At 33.4% G+C, this 12094-nt stretch overlaps 2 protein-coding genes across 5 annotated transcripts; one reads left to right on the forward strand and one right to left on the reverse strand.

Annotated features, from left to right (window-relative positions):
- Positions 1-513: 513 nt before the first annotated feature.
- Positions 514-1229, reverse strand: LOC109597027 (uncharacterized). The gene is made up of 2 exons (XM_049970576.1): positions 956-1229; positions 514-829 (listed from the first exon to the last, which is right to left on the reverse strand). Exons 1-2 carry the CDS (start codon positions 1157-1159, stop codon positions 584-586), a joined length of 450 nt encoding a protein of 149 aa, XP_049826533.1. The 5' UTR covers positions 1160-1229; the 3' UTR covers positions 514-583.
- Positions 1230-2573: 1344 nt separating this feature from the next.
- On the forward strand, positions 2574-12044 carry LOC109598019 (presequence protease, mitochondrial). 4 transcript variants are annotated; one of them, XM_049961451.1, is made up of 6 exons: positions 2574-2660; positions 2709-2869; positions 4877-5059; positions 5123-5303; positions 8661-11022; positions 11237-12044. In XM_049961451.1, exons 5-6 carry the CDS (start codon positions 8678-8680, stop codon positions 11970-11972), a joined length of 3081 nt encoding a protein of 1026 aa, XP_049817408.1. In that variant the 5' UTR covers positions 2574-2660; positions 2709-2869; positions 4877-5059; positions 5123-5303; positions 8661-8677; the 3' UTR covers positions 11973-12044. The 4 variants fall into 4 exon arrangements, with proteins under 4 accessions (XP_049817408.1, XP_049817407.1, XP_019869392.2 ...); XM_049961450.1 differs by lacking the exons at positions 2574-2660; positions 2709-2869 and having other exon boundaries at positions 4756-5059; XM_020013833.2 differs by lacking the exons at positions 2574-2660; positions 2709-2869 and having other exon boundaries at positions 4756-5059; positions 5128-5303.
- The last annotated feature ends 50 nt before the right edge of the window (positions 12045-12094 follow it).

The following is a 12094-nucleotide window of genomic DNA, read 5'->3' on the forward strand; positions in this document are numbered from 1 at the left end:
GATAGAATTTTAATAATTTAAAAACTTTACAAAATAAGTTTTTTGTTTAAACATATAAACAAAATTTATATTGCTGTGGTTATTACTTAACTTAAATTACAAAATTAGTTTTTTTTTTGGTTTAAACATGTAAACAAATTTATGTTGATATGGTTATTACTTAACACTCATGAAATTATTTGAAAGAATTTTAATAATTTAAAAACTACAAAATAAGTTTTTTGTTCAAACATATAAACAAATTTATGTTGCTATGGTTATTACTTAACTTAAATTACAAATTAGTTTTTTTTTGTTTAAACATGTAAACAAATTTATGATGCTATGGTTATTACTTAACACTCCTTATAAAATTATTTGATAGAATTTTAATAATTTAAGACTTAAATTATAAAATAACATTTTTTTGTATAAACATATGAACAAATTTATATTGCTGGTTGGTTATTACTTACCTAAGACAAAAGATATTTGGGTTCGTTGGTTTGTTTATAATGAAATAAAAGAGTAATATACTTTCTTGTCACTTTATTAAACACATCCCTCATATATTCCAATGTTGCATTAAATATTCATATTTAAATTATTCAAAATATTCAGTTGGTCTCTTTATAATATCCAAATGTTCAACTAGAAGACTCTGCACAATGTTGCATTCATTCATGACGTCGACTAGGGCTCCCTGTAAACCTGTCTTTTCATTCGCGTCATATACCTGAACGGCCGTAACATAATCATTAATATGTGGACTTCTTACTGCTCTGGCTACTAAATGTCCTCTTCCTGCATAGTACTTGGGGCACCAGTTGATGAACTTGGTAGTATTCTTCTGCAATAACTTGACTTGGTCAAGTATACCATGAATAATCTCAAATGTTACGTAAGAGTCGTCATCCCCGTCACCTTCTCCTGTTCGTAGACTATTAGCAATTTTATTTAACATCCAATGACTTACATATGAGCAGTGGTCTCCTAAGCGTATCATCAATGGCTTGGTTTTATTAATTATCTGCACCATAGTCATGTTGGAAGCTCCTGAAGTGATTGAAGCTGGAGAGGCTACGTCACATGTAGCTTCTATGGCATTTATTACGTTATGTATATGGCCCATCATATCGGGCATACCGTTAACAATGATTTCTTCCGCCGTATTGTCCATGGCCAAATCGGTTCAAATGCGATTAGATTTTGACAAGTTGATTATATGGTAATATTTTTATTTCCAAGGATACACTTTTATTTAAACAAATAATTTAACAAATGTTTATTTTATTTTTAAGTAGGCCGAAAAGTGTTGACCAACATTTTATAAATGAAATTACAAGGATGTGGTGATTAAAATTTAGTTTTTGTTTTACTTTTCAAAATATTTTCCATATAGAATAATATAATATATTTTTATAATCCCCAGAATGGATCCACCTTGTCGTGGTCCTGGGGCTCAGTACCGCTCCACAAACCAGTGGCAGTGGGGAGCTAACGGATCCAACACCTGGAAATCCATCCCCAGGAAGATCTCGGATCTTCCTCAGATTGGACTTGTTCTTCCGAACCCAGTTGACAGGGAGCTGGCATCTTTGTCAGTACCGTCTTCTGGTTCAGCATACCCCGTATATGCAAATATACGTTCTTTTCCCCCATGTATGATTTATCATACATGGTAAACACATATGGTTATAATCTTCGGATCGGTGCCCGGAGAAAGGTTTTTAAACTTTCATTCACTAGATTCGATCAAATCTCAAATACACCGATCAGATTGTATCAGGTTTCTAAACGTTCTATTATATTCGATCACAATTTTCAAAATTTCTGGGCGAGAATCAAACATATTAAATTTTGAAAATCCCGATTGCATGCTATCAATATTGATTAGGTTTTAAAATTTTTGACCTTTATGTACTAAATTTTGGAAATTTATTGCTATCAGAAATGAAATTCATCAAATCGATGAATCCAATTTCTATCCAAAGCCAGAAATCTACTAAAAAATTCGTTGAGATTTCTCTTACAGAAAGCCAAATTCAACCACTTCTTCGGTGCAATTTTTTATTGGGCGTTAGCAGTCAGGGTACCCACCTAACAAAGCTTCGTCAAGCACAAATAGAAATAAAAAATATTCTGTATGCGATCAGTTGGCATCCCGGTAGCCTCAATTATCTCACTCAACTTTAATTTTGTGTACCCTACCAAGATTTTATGAATATTTTCAATAGAAATGGTGGGAACATGACGAAAATGTGTCTCTCAATATTAAATATGTTTTTTCTTTGATTTGAAGAGGTGTTAAGTCTTTCAAATAGGAGTATTTGATGACCTCACTCTTTTCTGATTTTATCATTATCACCTTATTGACCTAATGATTGGTAGGCAAACTAGTCAATTATTGTGTTATAGACTGCTAGCAAAAAGTCTGACCTACCGTCATCATCTCCAGGTTAGTCCGGAAACTTTTTATCCATATTCGTAAATTTTAAATTAATGTATATAGTTTAGACCATTGTTGGAATTGAAATAAAATATTAAAATAATGGTTCATTATTTATTTTGACATACTTCAGATTTTTTTTATCATTTTTGCATCATGTATAAATTTTTAGTGTACCTTTTCGTATTATCAATTTACATATATATACCAGTTTGGTCTCAAGAAAAAAAAGGTAAATATTTAATTCATAGATATTATTATGTAAATTGTACAATTTCAGAAACGTATACCGAATTGAGCCACCCTTATGGAGACGAAACAGTGACAGATTGTAACATGAAGGACTCAAGCACAAATTTAGCAATTTGTAGTGATGATGAGGACGACGAGGATCAGCTAGTAGGAAAATGTCCAATAAATCTCAAACAAGAAGGTTTTTTCGTAAGTTTTACATAAATAATTATTTTGAGATGGCTGAAATCTGATTTACATGAATCTCTGTTACTCCTGAATGGTTATGCTTATAAAGCAATCAGCTCCACCTCGTCTATCAAAAGCAAATTTGCCTCATTCGTTCTCAGACACACACATACAATAAAAGCCTAAAGATACTTTTGTAAACCATTTAATTTTGTTTCAGACCATTATGTAAATAAAATACGAAATTTAATATTATACATTTTTATTACATTACATATATTTTTGATGAATTATATATCTATAAATATGGCAACTTTAATTTTGAATGGAATTTTAATTGACTGTATTATTTAATTTAACACACTTTGTATAATATCTTTTTTGTTTTATAATTTTGGCGTTCCTCCATGACAGAAACTCTACCGATTTCCGAATATACGACAAGGCTATATTACTTCAAGTTTCTTGAATTACTGTGAGTTTATTTAAATTTGTAAAATTTTATATCGAATTTTATAAACGTGAGCTCATGTTTTCTGGAGACTGGAACGGGGAAAACAAAAGTTTGGTATCCTTTTCATGTTGAAACGCATTGATTAAGATCTTCATTTTTCAAAAATATGGAAACAATTTGTTTTTCAGTACATTCTAGTACATCATACATCAGTCTAAGGGGTCTATGACAGAAGAATTGGAATATCCCCGTAGTATAATTGAACCGCAACCATATTTAGCTATGAGTACAACCAACTTTTTTGTAGTTTTTCCTCTGTAGGATATTTAACATAAGCAGAACCATTATTTTTTGTAAACTAAATTTAGACTCCAGTCGTCTTCACTGTTCTGTGATTCAATAAAAGTGACAAACTCAGAAAATTTTTTTAGTAGCTTCCACTGGGCCGGTTTCTTTAAATTTTTTATTAATACGGGTAACGATTAACTTATTTAGCTGTAAACTCTATTATAATCATCTCTTGTTTCTCTCTATCTTGGTGAAGTTAAATTATAATTTTTCTTACAGTTTCACTTCGACCAATAATTAAATAATTGTAATAAGTAAAAAATCATTACTAAATAATCGATGTAAATTCACGGGAATAAAAGTCCATAAAGTAAAAAGTTAAGATTTTTAAGAATAAAATTAGATTGACTAGTTACATAGTAGACACAATAACAAAAAAAAAACAATAAACATTATAAGTAGTGGTACCCAATTCGAAAAGCACTGCTCATATTTTTTATACATTTTAATAATAATATTTATAATTTAGTTTTTATTAATTTCAAATGATTAACAAGAAAGAACTCTTTGATGGTACAAAATTGTTTTCTATTTTACCCGGCAGAGGTCACCCATTTCAAAAGATGTGCAAATACTTCAATAGATGTTGGATGATGTTTAAAATGCTATTACAGATAATAATAATAATAATAAATGAAGTGTTTGAGAATGCGAATTCAATGGTGTACTTTTTTGATAAATAGTATCCCAATAAATATTTCTCATTTCTTGACCATAAAATATTTTTTTATTTTATTATTAAAGACGTATGATGTGAACAATTTTTTGACACTATTCATGTTCTTTGTTTATCTTTTAAATCATATTTTATTTAAATTGAGTTTTAAATAAAAAAGTTGGCAAATAATAAAAATAAATCGAAACATAATTTGTAAAGAATTGCATTTATACCTTTGCCATTTGATTGTTTTTATCACTCATTTAATTAATCTTTATTTAAATATTCTTTTTATAAAATATTAAGTAATATTATACTGAAATCATGTCAGATCACAAATTAAAACTTTCGATTGTTAATGATTTAATTACACGCTTAATTGGTAGTGTGCGCATCTGTGGTTATCGTAGTGTGATATGCACTGCACATGCCATTGGCAGCGCCGAATGTCAAAATTTGAGTTTTAAAAATTTTATTTACATTTTACAATTTTTACATTGCCCTCACATAATACTATTCGGCCGTCTGCCAGCACAAACTGAACAGTCTAAATCGACCGTGATTCCAGAACCCGTACACCAAGTGCTCGGACACGCTCTACGCCCCGGAGAACGAACTGATCTTCAGCACCACCAGCATCGCCCTGCCCGAGGTACAGTGTAAAAAGTGCGATCTCCGATTAACACAGGACGGTCAGGGTGTGATTGTGGAGTGTTTCTCTTGCTTCGAAATACCGAAATCGGGACCGGCGGTAAGTTAACCTCAAACCTAACCTAATTCGGTGTCTTGGTTCATGCGGTGTTGTTCACTCTAGAGCAGAATTGAGAAGGACGTGATTTACAAGGCGTATTACGTGCAAGTGGCAAATTACACCACCGTGGAAGTTGCCGGCCAGGAGAACTTCTGACCGGTTGTCTTAGTTGCGTAACGTTGCGTTATGTGTGTTGGGGTTATGTTCAGGCGGTGAGGCCGCTATTTATTTCCATTTAAACAAGGTAAGAAGTACCGATTTTATTAATTGTTTTTTTTTCTATTCTATTATTTACTACCGTTTGCACCGTACACACTGAGCGGAGTTGATGTCTTAAGTACTATCTATAGTGTGGTTGGTATTTGCATTGTAAATTAAATATCAATAAAGTCATACATAAGATCAGTTCTTATTTTACCGCACTTAACTAGTTTTTAAAAATGTTTTTATTGTTTAGTGGTTGGTACTATTTTAGGTTAATTGTTAATTTGAAATTATATTTATGGTGAAAATAAGTTACCACTATTTCTATAGTGGTTATAATAACAAGTAGTAATATTTCAGTTGGTTTTACTATTATGGTTTTGACCATAAAAATAAATTAAAAGAACAATTGAGGGAATTTTGAGTTATGGAAAAAATGCCCCTTAGCTTTAGTCTTTAGTTAATGAAGAAGAACTTGTTACACTATTATAAAATAATCAAATTTAATATCTAATTTTAAATAAATCTAATCAATATAATCTTAATCTTAGAAAACAAATAGCTACTGTTTACAGTAGTGGTCATTATTATAACAACTTTTTAAAATCTTAAATATAACTTCTATTTAATGTGAACTGTTAATATAATATTAATATACTATTATTAATATACAAAACTACTATATTCGTATCCCATAAATTGTTACATATGGTACAGTGATGGAAAAAAGTATGGAATATTTATTTACTATGTTTTCCTTAATTTGTTTGAAATCTGAACAAATCTTATTCACTGCTCATAAGATCATAATGATTATTATAACCACATAAATATGTTTAAATTGTTGCAATAAAACCAAATAAAACTAATGTGAAAATGTAATAAATTAATAAAAACAAATTATGTTACTACCCCTTCAGAAATTAAAATAATAATACCCACCAAACATTTAATATTTTTATTTATAATAATTATGACATATTTATTTTTTTTAATAAAAAACTAATAACCGGACGATTGTTTACGACCACCTTATATCGAGTAGGTTTTAGTCCAGATTTTGCCATACCTCCTGTACCGCCAGAATTAGCTGCTGTAGGTCTCCATAAAGGTTGGATTCAAAAGTCTTTTCATAGCATTCCATAATTTTTCTATTGGATTAAGTTCTGAGGAGTTTGTCGCCCATGGCAAAACGCTTGTGTCATTCTATTCGAATGCTTCTCGAACGATCCTCTCAGTATGTGGCTTAGCGTTATTTTGCTGGAAAATGGAATTTGGGTCCATATTGGTTAAATAAGGTAACACAATGGATAAAACTATGTTATCGTGATATCGAACTGCATTCAAAGTGGTTTCCGTTAAAAAGAGCTAGGTTCTTCTTCCAGTATTAATTCCTTTCCAAAATATCAATGAACCTCCTCCAATATTCAACACCTCGCGAGCATGTTATAGCCGTGCTAGGTTCTCTCCAGATACATATTCCAGAATTTCAAAATCTTCACTCATCATAAAAAAGAATACGGCTCAAATCATCAGGACCCCAATTAAGAAGTTCTTATGAAAATCGGGGTACCCTTAAGGTCACGTCTGAAATAGACCTTAATCTCGGACACGGTTTCTGATGGTTTGAGCTGACATAATCACATCATGGGTCCTAAGAAACTCTTGTTTTAGTTCTGGAGCAGTTATTTCAGGATATCACCGAGCTTGCAGAAGCAAAAATCGATCTTGTACCGAGGTAGTTATCCTATTGCGGCCTGGATGTCTTTCTTTTACGTCATTATACTCATTGTAACGTCTCCACAATCAGTTTAACACAGAGATGAGTTTATGAAACGAGTCATTTCACCATGTGATGGTCCACCCTCTCAACCTAATTGCTTTTAATTTATGTTTGTCACTTTCTTGCTTTTCCATGATAATAAAATTTTTATAAAAAATTGATGAATAATGGGTTAATAACACAAGATTTACTAATTCCACCATTTAACGGGTACCGAGAAATACGATAAATAGTAATTAAATTGAATTAAAAAATGTGTTAACAGTGTATTCTTTTATATGTTATTTTATAAATTATTAGTTCAATCACAGTTAAGTATTTCATTGCAAACCACTCTTTAATAATTTTAGACGTGTCTTTGAAATCATTGTCTTGTTGAAATATCCAACAAAGTGACCTCTCTTTTTCGGCAAATGGAAAAATTTTGTATTTTGGAGATGTCCCTCCACTTGAATCAATCAATCAACTTTAAACCGAGAAAAACATCCTCAAACGATAATGCTTCCGTCACCAGTTTAAACTGGTATCGTTGCCCCACTGACCGCCTCAGAAATGTTCTACCATCCGACCCAAACAAATTAAATTTACTTTCGTCACTCCTAAGGTGTTCCATTTTTTCTGAGACCATAACAAGTGGGATTTTGCAAATGCAAATGGAGATAATGAAAAAGAAAATCTACTGACCCCTTTCGGTTTACCAAAACCTTCGGAATTGTGTCATTGTTATATGTGACAAAAAATGAATTAATTACAATAATTACGCTGGGCTGCTCAGTGTCAGACGTAAAATTTTATGTATTGACGAAAAATAAAAATAATAAAATAGTAAATAGAAAAGACGTTCTTCTTCATAATGACAACGCAAGACTATATATGACACATTAGTGATTCAAATGGGGAATTCTACTTCATCTTCCATATACTCCAAAGATTTTCAGATGGAACTATTATTTATTGCTGTCATTGCCCAATTTTTTTCATAATTATTATTATTATATATTATATAATTATTGAAATGTTGATTATTTTGTTCAATAAAAGATATTTTAAAGAAAGTTACAATATTTTAATGGCGTAAATTACTTTTTTCGATACGTAATAGTAAAAACAAACTTCTTAGGAAGAAGGATAGTTTACCGGATAAATAAATTATGGATTATACAGTTTCAAAGGGTAGATACCACTTAGCGTAATTAGGACGGGGTCAATTCGATATATACAAATATATTTGATTCGATGAAAATATTATAATCTTAATTTTATTAATTTTAGATTTGATCTGTGCAAATGAAAATTTATTTAATATGTTCTTAACTTTCAAATTGTACTTGAGCAAGACTTATGTGTATAACAGTGCAAACGAGTATTAATGTACCTTTGACAACGTGAGAAAATATTTTTGACAAGTGTCAACAAGAGTGATTTTTACTGTCACAAATTTTTACATTGATTTTATAAGCTTTTAAAAGTCTTAGTTATATTTATAAAAAATATTATGTGACATAAAAAACAATAACAGAGAGGTATTATAACAAATTTTTTCATCATAAAATACTATTTTCTCTTGTTGTAAAGCCATAAAAACAATAAATTTTATACATCATGATTTTTCAGCAAGCGCCACAGCAATAATGTTCTACCGCAATGTAGCCAGATTTGTGAGGGCACGTTCGCCCCTAAAAACCTCTCTCCGCACCCGCACCGACCTGGAAACTTTGAAAAGCAATGGCCTCTTTAACATTTCGGACATAAAGGGCTTCGCCGTCGGACAAACCGTACACGGTTTCGAAGTGAAAGAGATCAAATCTGTTCCGGAATTTGCCCTCACCGCCGTCTTCCTCGAACACACCGCCGTCAAATCACAGTATTTACACGTATACCGCAACGACTCGAACAACGTGTTCTCGATAAATTTTAGAACGACGCCAATGAACAGCTCTGGTTTGCCGCACATACTTGAGCACACAGTACTGTGCGGTTCCGAACAATTCCCAGTTAGGGATCCATTTTTCAAAATGTTGAACAGGTCTTTGGCGACGTTTATGAATGCTATGACCGGTTCCGATTATACAATGTATCCGTTCAGTACGCAGAACGAGTCCGACTACAGAAATTTGCAGAAGATTTATTTGGATGCGGTGTTCAAACCAAATCTAAGCGAGTACGATTTCATGCAGGAAGGCTGGCGTTTAGAGAATAAAGATTTGAAAGATGCGAAATCCCAGCTGATAATCAAGGGAATTGTTTACAATGAGATGAAAGGCGTTTTCTCTGAAAACGAGAACATTTTCGGGCAGAAACTCCAAAACCTAATACTTCCTGATCACACGTACGGCGTGATTTCGGGCGGAGATCCTCAAAAAATACCGGATCTGACCTGGGACGATTTAAAACAATTCCACAAAGACCACTATCATCCCAGCAACGCCCGATTCTACTCCTACGGCAACTTCCCATTGTCCACCACACTACAATACATAAATGACAATTACCTCAATAAATACGAATATCAAGAACCCAAACACACCGAAGTACCCAGACAAAAGAGATGGTCCAACGCCAAACGTGAGCATATCCTGGGGCGATTCGAAAACATGCGTGAACCGTTCGAAAAACAGAACACGTTATCCATATCACTGCTCCTCTCCGACAATACAGATATCTACACAACATTCCTGATGCAATTCGTTACTGAACTCCTGATCAAGGGACCAAATTCTCCGTTTTACAAGTCCATGATTGAACCGAATTTCTCCGGCGGTTTCACTTCGTCAACCGGCTTCGACAACCAACCCAGAGATTGCATTTTCACGGTGGGTCTTCAAGGTTTAACCAAAGATGATTTCGACAAAGTTGTGAAAATTTATGATGACACCATTGATGAGGTTGTAAATAAGGGATTCGATGAGAAACAAATAGAGTCTGTTTTACATAGATACGAGCTCTCTATAAAACACGAGACAAACAATTTCGGTTTGGGACTACTGTTTAGCATATCTGCATTGTGGAATCACACCGGATCAATAATTCAATCTTTACAAGTGAATGATTTGATTAATAGGTTGAAAACCGAAATAGACAAAGATCCGCAATACTTACAGTGCGTAGTGCGACAATACTTTAAAGACAACAAGCATAAACTGATCTTGAGCATGTCACCGGATCAAAATTTTGAAAAAAAATCTGAAGAACTAGAGATGAGTTTAATTCAGTCAAAGACCAAAACTTTAAAAGAAGAGGAAAAGACGTTGATTTACGAAAAATGTTTGAAACTACAAGAGCAACAGTCAAAACCAATCGACACGAATTTATTGCCGACGTTAACAATGGCTGATATTTCTAGTGACGTCGAGAGGATCCCAATGGAACACACAACGCTGCACCATGTACCAACTCAGATCAACAAAGTTAGCTCTAATGGCATCGTTTACTTCCGGGCACTGATGAATACTGTAGCTCTTACGCAAGAACAACAAATGCTTTTACCTCTATTTTGCTATGTTATTGGAAAATTAGGCACTGACAAACTGGATTATAGAGAATTCGACAGTTTAGTAAATCGTAAGACTTCGGGACTTAGTTTTGCTGTTCATATTGGTGAAAGTCTTTATCACCTACACTCATACGAACCTGGCATTTTGCTTTCGAGTTACTGTTTGGAGAATAATGTGTTAGACATGTGGCGTTTGTGGGAACAGCTTTTTTCAATTTCTGATCTAAAAGATGTATCTAGATTCCAAATGCTTACACAGTTATATATGAGTCAGCTAACGCAAGGATTAGCGGATATGGGACATGTATATGCGATGCAAGCGGCGTCGGGCTTAGTTTCCGGGTCTGCGTATCAAGCAGAATTACTCAACGGATTACAGCACATTACTTATATGAAGAGGTTATTGCACACGTCCAACTACAAGGCGATCTTGGCTGAGATTGTGACTATAGCTAAAGTCTTATTCGATAAAAATAAAATGAGGTGAGGAATTTTTTCATAAATTTATCACCTTGACTAATAATTAAAACTTCAATAACTAAATATATTTATTTAAAAAAAATCTTGTAGCTAGAAGTTGCATCTTACATGATGCTTTTGTTTTTGATTAAAATTGTCACGGTTTACGAAACACACTCAAAATTAAGTATAACATGTAATTTATGAATCAAGACTGTATTTATTTTTATTTTTACAGAGTGGCGTTGAACATCTCACCGGAAAGCGAAAGCACCATCGTTAAAGGGTATCAGGAGTTCCTGCGCAACTTGCCTGCTATAAACGACACTCTATCCATCGAAAATTCGTACATAACTGGCAAAGTTTGGGCGCCAACTGACTCTGTTCACTGTCAACATCATGTCCTCAACGTTCCTGTAAATTATTGTAGCAAAGCTATATTGACGTCTCCATATTCAAGTCCGGATTATGCCAAACTGCGTGTCTTGGCTCGACTTTTAACATCCAGATATCTGCATGGTGAACTAAGAGAAAAACAAGGCGCGTACGGTGGCGGTGCCAGAGTAACAATGGATGGTGTATTCGCCTTCTACAGTTACAGAGATCCAAGAAACCTGGAAACGTTGGATGTGTTCGATAGATCTAACGATTGGTTGCGTACAAATATTTGTAAAGTAACGGACCAAGAGGTTCTGGAGGCTAAACTAGGCGTTTTTCAAGCTATCGACGCTCCGGTACCGCCCAGTAAAAAGGGCTGCGAAGAATTCATGCGCAGATTGACGCCGGACGTACTGCAGAGACATCGGGCAGAAGTTATGACTGTGGATGCTACGGGATTGAAAGAAGTGGCGGAGAAGTATTTAGGAGATGATAATATACTGAAGACGGGTAAAGTGATATTAGGACAAAAGAATGAGAAGATGGATCTTAGCAAAAGGGCCGGAGAACTTTGGACTGTGATTGATACCGTGTGATAAATTGCTTCACATCCTTTCTCGCTTCAGTTATATTTATTGTTCAGTAATATATATATGTTACAGTTATAATGTGTTTTATTTATCCCATTTTATACATATTTGTTCATATATTGGTGGCT

This window comes from Aethina tumida, chromosome 1 (assembly GCF_024364675.1).
Source record: "Aethina tumida isolate Nest 87 chromosome 1, icAetTumi1.1, whole genome shotgun sequence".
Lineage (NCBI taxonomy): Eukaryota > Metazoa > Arthropoda > Insecta > Coleoptera > Nitidulidae > Aethina > Aethina tumida.

What these genes read in the sequence shown, in the direction of transcription:
- LOC109598019 (XM_049961451.1), top strand. Translation starts at nt 8,678, where the DNA reads ATGTTCTACCGCAATGTAGCCAGATTTGTGAGGGCACGTTCGCCCCTA. An exon ending in TTCGATAAAAATAAAATGAG is followed by an intron (nt 11,023 to 11,236) that starts GTGAGGAATTTT and finishes TTATTTTTACAG; the next exon opens with AGTGGCGTTGAACATCTCAC.
- LOC109597027 (XM_049970576.1), bottom strand. Translation starts at nt 1,159, where the DNA reads ATGGACAATACGGCGGAAGAAATCATTGTTAACGGTATGCCCGATATG. An exon ending in TAGGAGACCACTGCTCATAT is followed by an intron (nt 830 to 955) that starts GTAAGTCATTGG and finishes AAGTTATTGCAG; the next exon opens with AAGAATACTACCAAGTTCAT.